We start from the raw sequence: 13,536 nt of genomic DNA, 5'->3' as shown, positions 1-13,536 counted from the left end.
AGTGTTACAGTTAGTTAATTCAGTTACCTGTTTATTCAGTTAATTTTTTTCATTTTGCTAGTATAGTTGCTGTTAATCTTAAAAAATAAGCTAGTATGTCTGCTGCAGTTGCCATTCTAACGTTTTTCATATATATGTAGAAAAAACATTTACAATATTTAAAACAATTTTGAAGAAGAAAAGTTAAGATTGGAAGGTCTTGTCCTACCAGGTAATGAGTTACAATAAAGCCATAGTAATTGAGACAGTCGTGTATTATTAAATGCACTAGGATGGACAATTAAACAAAGGAAGGAGATACAGAGCCCCAAAAAGAGACCTATATCAATGTATTGGGAAATTTGATATACTGGCATTATGTATTAATAAGAAAAGGATTAATTAGTGAATAAGTAATGCTGAATGAATGGTTATTCTAATGGAAAATAAAATTAGATCACTACCATATACTATTTAAAAATCTCTGCTGGATTTTTTTTAAAAAACCCTCAAAAGTAAACAGCCATCATTATGAATCCAGGGATTTAAAGAAGTTTGGTGAGTTGTAATCCATCGCAGCTATTATCACTATTAGTACTCAAGTTGTTTTATTTTAGGCCAATGAGAGTTTACCCAGGTTGGCTCCTGAGTCTTTTTGATACGTTCCTAGTAGTCTTTGCTTTCCAGGCTCATTTTGTGTATTTCTTACTCCATACCCATAATAAGCCATTACTCCTAAGTGTCCTGGATCCTTTAGTGGGAAATGGTATTTAAAAAGCATAATCTGAATGTTCGTCTCCTTTGAGTTAGCGCTGCAAGGAACAACAAACAAAAAATGTTTGTCGTGTTCATTGTTAATGAGTTTAATTGTTTCTATACCTGTTCAATGGACAAAGCTGGTTAGTATGGGTTTGTTTTGGTTTGGTTTTTGTTTTTTAAATCAAATATATCACAAACTCATTGATACTTCGGATTCAAATTCAGGAAGTCGAGGTTTTATTTAACCTCTTTGATTGCACATCTGTAATTCCCTTTGTTTTGAAAATCCTTGGTCTCCCCTCTACTTTTTCCTTCCTGCCCCATAAGTAATGACTTAAACACTTTTTATGATTCATTTTTTCATTTTAAAAATGTAATTATGCATGTTTATACCTACCCTTTTCTTAGATAAATAGTAGTAGCATACTTTTCTCCACCTTTTTTCACTTCATAATAAATTCTAGAGATTATGTAATACATATAGAGCTATTCCTCATTTCTATATAGTACTCCGTTGTGTAGATGTGCCATAATATATTCAACAACATAATTCAGAAAGCAGCCAAAAACTGCTAAGGCCATGTCAAAGACTAAGGATCCAACCTGAATAAGCTCCCCAGTCATAGATAAAATTAGTACCATAATATATTCAGCTACTTCCCTATGGATGGACATCTGGGTGGTTTCCAGCCTTTTGCTATTACAAATAGTGCTGTAATGAATAGTCATGGGAACACATCTTATTTTAGGATGTATTCCCAGAAGTTAGTTCAAATGGTAAATCCATATGTATATTTGCCTACTATGGCCACATACCCATCCATGGGTATGTTGGCATTTTGCAATCCAACCAGCAATGTATGTGAGTGCCTGTATTTCCCACAACTTTATCAGTGGAGTAAGTTGTCAGACTTTTGGATTGTTGCCAACCTGTTGAATAATAAATAGTATTTCAGTTCAGTTTCAATTTTTTATTGCTGTATTATGAATGGGATTGAAAAATTTTTCCTATGCATCAATTGTATGTGTAATGTTTTATTTATTTTTTTAAGTTAGGTAAGTATAAAAGAATGTTAGGATTGGTTGTGTGTTATTGTTAAAGAAAAAAATGTTCTGACATTTGTTAAAATGGTAAGGAAGACTTTATTCAGGACTATGCAATCAAAACATTGTAATAGGGAAGCAAGATTGGGTTCAACTGGGAATACAGCAAGGACTGCTGGGGTATTTATAACCAACAGTTAGAGTAAGGAGGGTTAATGGATGGAAAAGTACTAAGAGGAGACATCACGGATAGTAGGATTCTTGCTGAAGACAGGCTAAGGGCTTACACTTCAGAAGTGGAGAAGGAGGAACTTGATCAGATGTCAGGGTTGATCAGATATCCAGAGTGGCAGGATCCTCACTGAACTGACAGGATTCTTGTTAAGACTGAGGTAGGCCAACAGGTGGGGTAGGGCCCAAAGTCAAGGCCTAGTCAAGAAGAGGGCTCAGAAGAGGCTGAGTAAAGTTTGGTCAAAGACATAGTCTTTGTCAGTATGTACACGGATGACATGCATATCTTCCTGAATTTTTGAATTTTTAAAAAAATTCAAATAGGACATTAAAAACTTACAGATTTAGGTCATATCAGAACTTCCCTTTCCAACGTTTAGCCACTTACAGGCATCCCAAGCATTACCTTTTCATCTGCTAAAAAAAAAAAAAAAAAAAGTCACTTTATATTTCTGTGGTAAAACTTTGGATTTTAATTTTCATAAAACCCTTCATTAGGGTTTTGGAACTAGAAAGCATCCAATAGCCCACTTGATTTAATCAGTTTATTTTGTATATGAGCAGTTAGCCAAGGTAACTGCCAAAAAGATTTTTATAGATAATATTGGAACTCTTAAAATCCATGACAGCTTTAAAATGTTGGCGTCTGTATCAAAAGTCAGGTTTTAAAAATTTACAGAAATATTATTTAAAGGCTTAATTAGTAAACCTTAATAATTTAATGTGAATTAGAATTTCAGCAACTCTAGTTTCAAAAATCAATGAATTAAAAGGAAAATAAAGGTGTTAAAGATTGGCCCGAGTATATTGGGCACATATTGTTTGCTTCTTCACATCAGGCTGGGACCATTAGCTCAAAAGCTTACCTTCTCTAAGCTCAAAATGTTATCCATGTAATCCCTTAAATATAGCTCAGATGGGCCAGGCACGGTGGCTTACACCTGTAATCACAGCACTTTGGGAGGCCGAGGCAGGCAGATTGCCTGAGGTCAGGAGTTTGAGACCAGCCTGGCCAACATGGTGAAACCCCATCTCTACTGAAAATTACAAAAATTAGCCGGGCGTGGTGGTGCACGCCTGTAGTCCCAGCTACTTGGGAGGCTGAGGCAGGAGAATCTCTTCAACCCAGGAGATGGAGGTTGCAATGAGACGAGATTGTGCCATTGCACTCCAGCCTGGGATACAGAGCAAGACTCCATCTCAAAAATAATAATAATAATGATAATAATAATAATAAATGTTTAGGGGAAAATAGTCACACACACACACACACACACACACACACAGAGAGAGCTCAGATGGCCATGCTTTTAGCCATTTAGAGTCTGCCTGCTAGCCAAAGATAAAACTGTACCTGGCATCTGTTAACCAAAGATAAGACAAAGCACAGGCTATAAAAGACCCCAAACCTCTGCTGCCCTTCCAAGTTCTCTGACTCAGAGACTCCTCATTTTGCAGTTGTACAACATCGCCTAGACAGATAAACCACATTTCTGCTTCTCCCGTACCCCAGGAGTAGTTCCCTTGCCTTCTTCCCCTTCTGCGTGGTGGCCATACACCTCTGCCTTTGGAAGGTATCGGTATCCGTCTCCAGCTATGAGGGATGTCCTTACATGTAGTCTCCCAAGCACCATCCAAATAAAGCTTGTTGCATGCTACTGCCACCTTGTGGTCACATCTCTTCTTTGATCAGCCCCAAAATCTGAACTCAGAAAAAAAACCTTATGTTCAGGGGAAAATAGTCACAAGAAATCATATTGACAAACACCAGGCAGAGAGGACCTTGTTCTTCCTATACGTATTTCCTGTCAAGGAAGGAAAAAAGAATTCTAGGATCCCAAAAGCCGATGGAAGTCCAGGAAAAGCCTTTCCTATGGATTTCCATAAGGCAATCATGCAAGGGACTAAGCGCACAGAGGCACAGAGATGTTAAATTATTGCCCAAGCTTACTCTGCTGTGATTGGAATCCAAAGTCTGAACTTGCAATTCCTGTGCTACTGCCTCTTCTAAATTACAGTGTCTCAAATCAGATAATGAATATAGACACTTAGTACATCTGAGTTCCATAAATGTCAAGCTGGGCGCAGTGGCTCATGCCCGTAATCCCAGCACTTTGGGAGGCTGAGGTGGGTGGATCACTTGAAGCCAGGATTTCAAGACCAGCCTGGGCAACATGGCGAAACCCCATCTCTACTAAAAATACAAAAACCGGGTGTGGTGACGCACACCTGTAATCCCAGCTACTTGGGAGGCTGAGGCATGAGAATTACTTGAGCCTGGGAGCTTGCGGTTGCAGAGTTAGACTCTGTCTCAAAAACAAAAACATAACAACATACCAAAAACAAATAAATGTTAGTTAATTGTTGTTATTAAGGTTCTAATGCCTATATCTGTACCTTGTGCTCTTCCCAGAATTGAAATGCCATGCCTCCTCATCCGAAATCAGTTCCAATTCCCGTCTCCTACACAAATCCTTTTTAACTAGGTTGATCTTTCTAAAGATTCCTTTTGATAGCTAAAGGCAGAATTTGGCCCATGATCTACTTTATCAATGATTCTGCCTTAGTGCTTTATCAGCAGCGGTATTTAAAGAGGAAGAAATCTCCTCTCACATTCCATGTTAACTCACAGGAAGCCATTCATTCATTCATTCATTTACTCAATAAGGGTCTGTTCTGTCAGGCCCTGTGCTCAGTGCTGCACATATAGTGGTGAACAAAACACATGATTATTGTCCTCATGGAAAATTTGACAACAGACTATGGTATTAAAAACTGCAAATATAAATTGTGTTAAGTGTTATGAAGAAAAAGAACAAAGGGTCTACTAAAGAGACTATCAAAGGTATATAATTTAGATGGGAGAAGTCAGAGAAAGACAGTCTGAGAAAGTAACATGGAGGCTGACACCTGAAGAATGAGTAGGAATTTGCCAGGGAAAGAATGAATGAAAGATTCCAGTCAAAGACGCTGAAGCAAAAAAAAAAGAGAGAGTGTGACATATTTAGAAACTGAGGAAAACCAAGGTGGCTGAGAGATAGTGAGCAATGGGTAGAGTGGCAGAAAATAAAGTTGAAGACTATTAAGGGCCATGTTGACCTGAGGAGGAGCAGAAATATTGTGCAACTTGAAAAAAAATACCTGTTATTTGCACAGTACAAACGCTGCAAGTGAGACCTTGCCTAAATCTTGACTCAAGATTTAGAAGTGGGCATGGTTTTGTTTTGTTGTGGTTTCTCCTTTTTTTTTTTTTTTTTTTTTTTTTTGAGCTGGAGTTTCACTCTTGTTGCCCAAGCTGGAGTGCAATGGCATGATCTCAGCTCACCATAACCTCCACCTCCTGGGTTCAAGCACTTCTCCTGCCTCAGCCTCCCAAGTACCTGGGATTACAGGCATGTGCCACCACGCCTGTCTAATTTTTGTACTTTTAGTAGAGATGGGGTCTCTCCGTGTTGGTCAGGCTGGTCTTGAACACCCGACCTCAGGTGATCCGCCCACCTTGGCCTCCCAAAGTGCTGGGATTACAGGTGTGAGCCACCACGTCAGGCCAGGAGTGGGCATAATTTTTAAGAGATTAAGTAATACTGACCCACTGATCCTTTTTGTTTCAAGGGTACTTGTGTTACTTTTAAAATAGTGAATCTCTTAAACATCACATCTCTTTTGCCTGGAATTTTCTGTCTTTCTTATTATGACATGGTCTTACTATGTTGCCCGGATTGGTCTCGAGCTCCAGGACTCAAATGATCCACCTGCTTTGGCCTCCCAAAGTGCTGGGATTACAGGTGTGAACCATTGCATCTGGTCTTGAATTTTCTTAGTAACATACGTAGTGTCTACTATGATGCGCAAGACAACAAAAGTAGGTGACCTTCACCAGTACGAGCTGAAGATGGTTAAATAACATTGCCTGTGACCACAAAGGAACTTAATGGCTAATGGTATCAAGTGACATAAGGAAATTAAGAGAAAGTTTGGATGGAAGCTATAATGAGCATGGCTGAAGTATGAAATTAAGCTTGCTACAAAGTCCTGTATGATCACCCTTATATATTGAGGTTTAAAACCTATGACTGAAGACCAGGTTGGCTGGTAGGTGGGGTTGGAGGCAATCAAATGGATTAATGCATGTCAAGCACCTGAAAACATCTGACATTTGTTCAACAAATGGAGCTACCATTATTATCTATGGTAATTTATTTTTTCTGAAAAAAAATTCGAAATAACACTTAGGGAAATAACATATTTGAATAAGTGAGTTGGTTATAATAGCTATTTATTACCAAAATGAGAAATGAACAAAAGTTTTACAGTGAGATGACAAGTTCAAATATTATCTGTAGTATACAAGAACTAGATAAAAAAAAAATGTTGCAAAAAGGGTGCCTACTATTTAAATATCCTATACCTGAGTTACAAATCACCTAAGCACAATTACAAATAATTCAGCCTAGCACCCATGCAGGACACTGGCTAGCATGTGGCTAGCCAGCAGAGCCTCTTAGCAGAGGCAAAATCAATTGCATCTCAAGGAAATAGTCTCCCAGCATCAGAATGAAGAGATGGATTCTTTCTTCCCCTCGCTTGGTCCCTGATTTTTCTTTTTATAACTCTAGCAGATGTTGGGGCTCAGAAAACCCGAAGTGAAGGCCTCAGAAGCAAAGTTTTTCTGATGTTATCCTGCCCTCCTGTTTCAGCCTCATTCTCCCCGAAGGCAAGACATAGAAACTTGAATTCCTCTTCCCCAAGGTAGGTCATAGAAACTGGAACCATCTTTCCACAATGCCAGACTTACATCATAAAGATAGTACTCTAATCTTCCCTCACCTAACTATGTAAGAGCTGGCCATAAATAAATTCTCTGACCCACCTTGTTTGATAGTAGGTTATAAGATCCCCATTCCATATAGGCCCTGCTCTATATCCAGGAGGAAGGCATGCTGCACAGAGACCAAGAAGACTCTGAACAGACAGGCCTTGCTGGGTCCCCAACCTGAGTCTATTCCCATTAGATCATATCTTTTTTTCCAATCACTGTTCTTCAGGGCTGTCCATTCTTTATCAAACCTAAGCATAATAATGCATAGTTTCCCCTGTAATTTTGGGTTTTCATTCTGAAGGCTCCCTGGTCATGTAAAACTTTGGTTAAACACATTTGTTAAGTTTTTCTCTTGTTAACCTGTCTTTTGTTATAGGATTGTCAGCTGTGACCCTTATGAAGGGGTCTTTCCCTTCTGCCCTTACAGAGCCATCTGCCCCTACACAGACATCTAGAACTGGTTTAGATGACTGGCCTTTGCCTGTCTTCCCCTGATTTTCCCTATTACAGTCTTACTTCTAGTCTTAAAGACCTAATACCTCTATAAGAAACAAAGGAGAGAGTTATGACTTGGACATGTTGAGTACCAAAAACGTAATGCAGAGGGGGACATTTTGTTGCACTGACAATATAGAACAGATTTATTTACCAGAACAACCTGTTGGTCCCAAGCATTGCTAACCAGTGTACTTTGTAAGTTTCAGAATTAATACCAAAGAGGTAAGAATAAAACTCAGACCTTCTTCCAATAGGCGGGGCTGGCATAAGACTTCTTGAATGAATCAATAGACAAATGAATAAACAAACTTACTAAAGGGACTGTTTGATTCTTGTCTCAGGCATTCCATAAAATCCTATAGACTTTATAGTGTCTTGACCCCGTGCTCTGTGTCAATGAAGAAGCATCTTATAGGAAAGAATATAAACTGTAGTTCAATATTTAAGAGGCTTTAAGGAAGTATGGAAAGAGTCTGGGAGTGACTAAACTATCCAACGTCATAGAAATAAAGCTATTAAGAATAAGAGTAATTTTTGTTGCTTTATTAAATTTTTTCTCACAGAATTCTTTATAAAAACACCATGTCCCTAAAATGTCATTCAACATATATGCACATCTTCAATATATAGGACACTGATCAAAAAAGAGAAATGTGTCTCCCTGGTGTTTTGTTTTTGTTCTGTTTGTTTTTAAAGGCAGGGTCTCAGTATGCTGCCCAGGATGGATTCAAACTCCTGGGCTCAAGTAATCCTCTTGCCTCAGCCTGGGACTACAGGCACACACCACCACACCTGGCTTCATGTTCCCAGTATTAATGCAATGCCAAAATATTTAAAATTCTGAAAGGCAAACTCAAATATCTTAAATTTTACTTCACTTACAATTTCAATAATGCTGAAATGTTGATTGAATATTGTGTTTGTAGTGCTATCTCTTTTTTGTTCATAAGAACAACAGCCTATCATTCTCTTGGTTTCTAAAATGTATGTTCATATGGTTTAGATACATATAGTTATATAAATATGTTACACAAAACAATATTTTTTTGAGTTGTAAATAAGTAAAAAATTTTAAGGAACCAAATCAGGATAAAAGTTAAAGTTATAATACATTTAATAAATTAATTCTAAAGTTTAGACAAAGTTTTGATTCTTCTTCATGAAAGAAATGTACGAACTGTACCCTTGATTGTACTCCTGCAAATAGGACACTTTCTTAAAGAAGGAGCACAATCTTTGCATACTACTAGATGACCACAAGGAATAAACACTATGGACACTTCTTTGTCCATACACACTTTACATGTTCGTTCTTCTTGTAACCTCCGCAACTGTTCTTCCACTGGCAGATCTAGAAAGAGGAAAGAATTTTTAATAAAAGGCAATTTGCTTCTCCAATGAAAAAATCAAGAAAATAAAGACAATGTTTTCTATTGGTTTAAAATATTAATACTATAACCTGAAACATCTTCTGTGGCAATATACTTTATGTCCTGTTGCACTAAGGGAGAAAAAGAAAAAGCATTACTATGACAAATAAGGTTAATATTTAGCTACAGAATATATTGTAAAAATGAACTCTTTAGACTTTGGCCAAATACTCATGTCAAGGCAACAAAAGTCTTTAATCTTTTTATGCAATTAATATCTATAAATTTGATTGAGTTTTTTTTCAAGACAGAGTCTCACTCTGTCACCCAGGCTGGAATGCAGTGGCACAATCACAGCTCATGGCAGCCTCTACCTCTCAGGCTCAAGCCATCCTCCCACCTCATCCTCCTGAGTAGCTGGGATTACCAGGTGTACGCCATCACAACTAATTTTTTAAAAAAATTTTTGTAGTAATTGGGGTCTCGCCATGTTGTCTAGTCTGCTCTCAAACTCCTAGGCTCAAGCAATCCACTTGCCTTAGCCTCCCAAGGTGTTAGGATTACAGGCATGCATCACCACATTCAGCCTGAATTATTTTCAATAATCATAAGTTATTAATAAGATCATTTTTCAATTGACTTAGAAAATTTTAAAAAATAATTTTCTACACTCACCAAATAAATGCTGATATAACACAGCGTCAGCTTCTTGCAGAGAGTTTCTGAATACAGTGGCTGCAATATTTCCTTTTACTAAAATAGTATCAATCAGTTCTCTTGCTTGTAAGGATGTCTGTGTCTTCTGTTTAATAACATCATGTTCTTGTTCATTAATAATTCTGGCAGTTAGGAGACTATCCAGGATTGGAATTACACAAGTCAAATGTTGAAAAAGTGCCATTCTATTCTTCCGGATTAATAATAAATCATCTTTATAAAAAAGAAGACAAACATAAACATGTTCAAACACTGCTCACAAACTTCCTTCCAGTCCTACATATGTAACAGAATAAAAACTGTCTTTAGTTCGTAATCAGTAAGGCATTGATATTGATTGCTAGGTTTAGGGGTATCTCATCTCCTGTGCTTAATAATAATGTTATTATAATTATAATTCAGGGTGCAGTGGCACATGCCTGTAGCACCAGCTACTCAGGAGGCTGAGGTAGGAGGATCACTTGAGCCCTGGAGTCAGAGACCAGACTGGGCAACATAGCAATACCTTGTCTCAAAAAACTGTAATAATAATAATAATAATAATAATAATAATAATAATAATAATAATAATAATTATAGTAAGGACTAACATTTAGTGAGCAGTGTGTTAAGAACTTTATACGCATTGATTCATTTCATCTTCACAACAGCTCTTTGAGGTAGGTCCAAATAGCCTCATTTAACAAATGAGAAAACGAAGCCACAGTGAGGCAACTAAGTTGCCAAAGGACACCACAACTAGCAAAAATCAAACTGAGGCAGTCTGGTGTCATGTACTGTGCTTTCAATCATTTTGCAATACTGCTAAGCCTTTAACCAAATGAAACTTAGAACCTATTAAAATTGACGTTTCAATTCAATCTAGGCAAATTGGGGAAAAATAGAATCAAGAGAATTAAAACAATTTTTTCTTATTCTTCCATAAAATTTCTTTTATTATTTATTTACTCATTTTTAAAACAGAGTCTTACTCTGTCACCCAGGCTGGAGTGCAGTGGTGCGATCTCAGCTCACTGCAACCTCTACCTCCCAGGTTCATGCTATTCTTGTGCCTCAGCCTCCTGAGTAGTTGGGATTACAGGCATGTGCCGCTACACCCAGCTAATTTTTTGTAGTTTTAGTAGAGACAAGGTTTCACCATGTTGGCCAACCTGGTCTTGAACTCCTGGCCTCAAGTGATCTGCCCACCTCAGCCTCCAAAGGTGCTGGGATTACAGGTGTGAGCCATTATGTCTGGCCCATAAAATTTCTTTAAAATTCCAAGTTGAAATTTTAATTATTTCCAGAAATTAGACATATTGCCATTACCTGACTATTGTATAGTAAGCAGGGAAAGGCAATGACAGCATTTTGAATACTAAACCCTATTTGTCAATGACTACCTTCTTGTCCTACAAGGTAACATCTAATTCTCCTTCAAGACCTAGATTTGTATCCATTAGTAAAACATTTTATATTGTAAAACTGAGATTTTATTATCTCTTTGGAATATAACTTATGAATCTAAGTTTATTAATTTTCATATAGCTTACCATAAATCCATAAAGCTATTTCTAAAAATAACTAATGACAGAGGCTGAGCTATCTGAAGAATTGTTTTGGGAGAGAGGATGGTTAGATTTTAGATACACTGACTTTGTCAAGTGATAGGACTCATAAAAAGAACCATTTAAGAAAGAATAAAAAATGGAAAAAAGAAAACATCAAAAATCAAAAACAACAACCAGAAAATAAAGAATTAAAATGGTGCTTTGTCAAAAAGACAAGGCTAAAGACATATTTTGAAAATAATTGAAGCTCTGAGAATAAATGAGAAAAGGGTCAGGAGCTAGAATAGTGTCTGGCACAAAGTTAATGCTCCATAAATATCTGCTGAACAAATGAACAACCAAGCCTTAGTTCTATAATTTAAAGAGTAGGAATAGAAAAGTAACAGTGAGGGGGTAGAAGACTTAGAACTTAATATATTTTCTAAAATTATCTATATTAGTAAAATAGGGATATATCAGAAAATAAAAATATAATATAAACTTGGTGTTGAAGTATACTGATTTTTCAATCTAAGATTTATTTTTGTAATTATACCTAACGTAATATAATACATTCTCTGAAATTCTTAAGATTTCTAAAATTTAATTGCTAGTAACTGAGAAAAAGTCTCATTTCAAAGTTGTAGACTATATTCTGGTTTGTAAGTTCGGAATACTTGAGTATACCTTTGAAGCATATTATTTCCCTCCCTCCCTCCCTCCCTTCCTTCCTTTCTTTCCTTCCTTTCTCTCTTTCTTTTTTGAGACAGACTAACTCTGTCACCCTGGCTGGAGTACAGTGGCATATGATCATAGCTCGTTGCAGCCTCAACCTCCCTGGGCTCAAGTGGTCCTCCCACCTCAGCCTCCTGAATAGCTGGGACTACAGACACATGCCACCACACCCTGCTAATTTTTGTATTTTTTTATACAGACAGGGTTTTGCTACGTTGCCCAGGCTGGTCTCAAACTCCTGGGCTTAAGCGATCTGCCTGCCTCAGCCTCCCAAAGTGCTGTGATTACAGGCGTGAGCCACCACACCCAGCCATATTATTATTTTATTCTGGGAAAAAATATCTTGAATTGCCTCTTTATTTATATCCCTGCTGTTCTTGGGAAACTATAAAGTAATCATTAACCTAAATGTGTTTTCATTCACTCACTCAGAACACAGACTATATGCAGGCGCCATACTAGGTAGTAGAGATATATATATAACAGTTAGGCAGAAACACTAAGGGCTCTTTTTGACAATGTAAATTATTATATATTGTTGACTTGAAGTCATTTCTGGAGACTTTTCTGATTGTCTTTGAAAGAAATATAAATATTTTATAAGTGGATAGTTTTAGATTTTATGGGGTCTCTCAATGGTTGTGGAGATAAGTGTTCTTTTCTTTGAGCAGTTGTTGGCTGGTGACAAATGGCTACCACTAAGAAGGCACACTTCTTAATCTTCACAGAGAGATTCTTTGTGAAGAAGATTTTTTCTTCACAGAGAAAAGAGAACTTGATGAGGCTGGGCAAAGGTTAACTGTGACTGTATTGCTGCTACACTAGTGGTTTATAGACTGAGTAATTCACACTTGGGTGAATGTATGATGCTATGTCACTATGATCTGATAGGTTTGTCTGGGTTGGGTCAGAAAACAAATCCGTCTTCATGGGCAGGGTTGGATTTATCCCTAAATGAAATGGACGATCTGACTGTCAATAATCCTATGAAGAAATAGATCCTGGATGGCATTGGACAAGGATAAGGAGAAATCTTTGTTCTCCTTCTGAACTTTATGAATATTTGAGGGCTTGAGTTTTGATAAAGGAAAACATTACTGGGACATTCCTAGTGATTTGTGTAAACTTGCCAAAGCTACACAGAGATGAACCAGAAGCTAGGCAGAAAGATTTATAAGGATGAGCCTGGGGGCACTAAGAGGGGCCACATCTAGTTGCAGCTGTAAATCGACATTTGTGATATAATTCCCTTCTGTTATCCTTAAGTCTCCAATAAGAGCTTGTTAAAAGTTGTGTCTGTTTTTAGCTGTGTTGAAGGGACTTATAGGTCTGGTCCATGCTTGGGAAAGGAGAGATCAGCATCTCTTTTTGTCTAGGACAGAGTGATAACAGCAGTCAAAACAGCCAGATGAGAATGAATGTGCCCAGAAGAGTTTTTGTGAAGGGCAATAGAGAACATAGTAGTGGATAAGTTTAGTATGGAAGGACATGAGCAACTTGTCCTAAGAAATTGTGAAACAGTATCCTAGGACTTGCCTAAATAATCGAAGGATGCTCTGAAAGACTCAGTTCTTGTGTGGGCAGGTAGGGGACTTAATAGTAGTTTGTGCATTAATGTATAGTCACAGGCTAAGATATGCTTTTATGTTAACGTTAAAATTAATAATTGTCCAGCCAGACGGTGGCTCATGCCTGTAATCCCAGCACTTTGGGAGGCCGAGGCGGGTGGATCACTTGAGGTCAGGAGTTCCAGACCAGTGTGGCCAACATGGAGAAACCCCGTCTCTACTGAAAATACAGGCATGATGGCAGGTGCCTGTAGTCCCAGCTAAGGGAGGGAGGCACGGGAATTGCT

The 13,536-nt window shown here is 37.6% G+C and overlaps 1 protein-coding gene across 7 annotated transcripts in view; it reads right to left on the bottom strand.

Moving 5' to 3' along the window:
* Positions 1–1,892: 1,892 nt before the first annotated feature.
* The window catches only part of BIRC3 (baculoviral IAP repeat containing 3), a 25,880-nt gene continuing 14,236 nt past the window's right edge, over positions 1,893–13,536 (bottom strand). Inside the window, exons 7-11 of one of the 7 annotated variants that reach the window (XR_002730881.3) lie at positions 9,376–9,630; positions 8,790–8,831; positions 8,629–8,681; positions 2,354–2,430; positions 1,894–2,238 (exon numbers count right to left, since the gene is read on the bottom strand). Coding sequence is in view for 5 of the 7 variants with exons in the window: in XM_023208111.2 (XP_023063879.2) it covers positions 8,488–8,681; positions 8,790–8,831; positions 9,376–9,630 (491 nt within the window). In the remaining 2 variants the exon portion in view is untranslated. Of the gene's footprint in view, positions 2,431–3,226; positions 3,716–6,272; positions 8,682–8,789; positions 8,832–9,375; positions 9,631–13,536 lie in introns of those variants that run through there. The other 6 variants (XR_002730882.3, XM_023208113.3, XM_023208114.3 and 3 more) reach the window with 6 other exon arrangements.

The sequence above is a fragment of the Piliocolobus tephrosceles genome, chromosome 13 (assembly GCF_002776525.5).
Source record: "Piliocolobus tephrosceles isolate RC106 chromosome 13, ASM277652v3, whole genome shotgun sequence".
Taxonomy (NCBI): domain Eukaryota; kingdom Metazoa; phylum Chordata; class Mammalia; order Primates; family Cercopithecidae; genus Piliocolobus; species Piliocolobus tephrosceles.
This window is presented reverse-complemented; position numbering and strand designations above follow the sequence as displayed.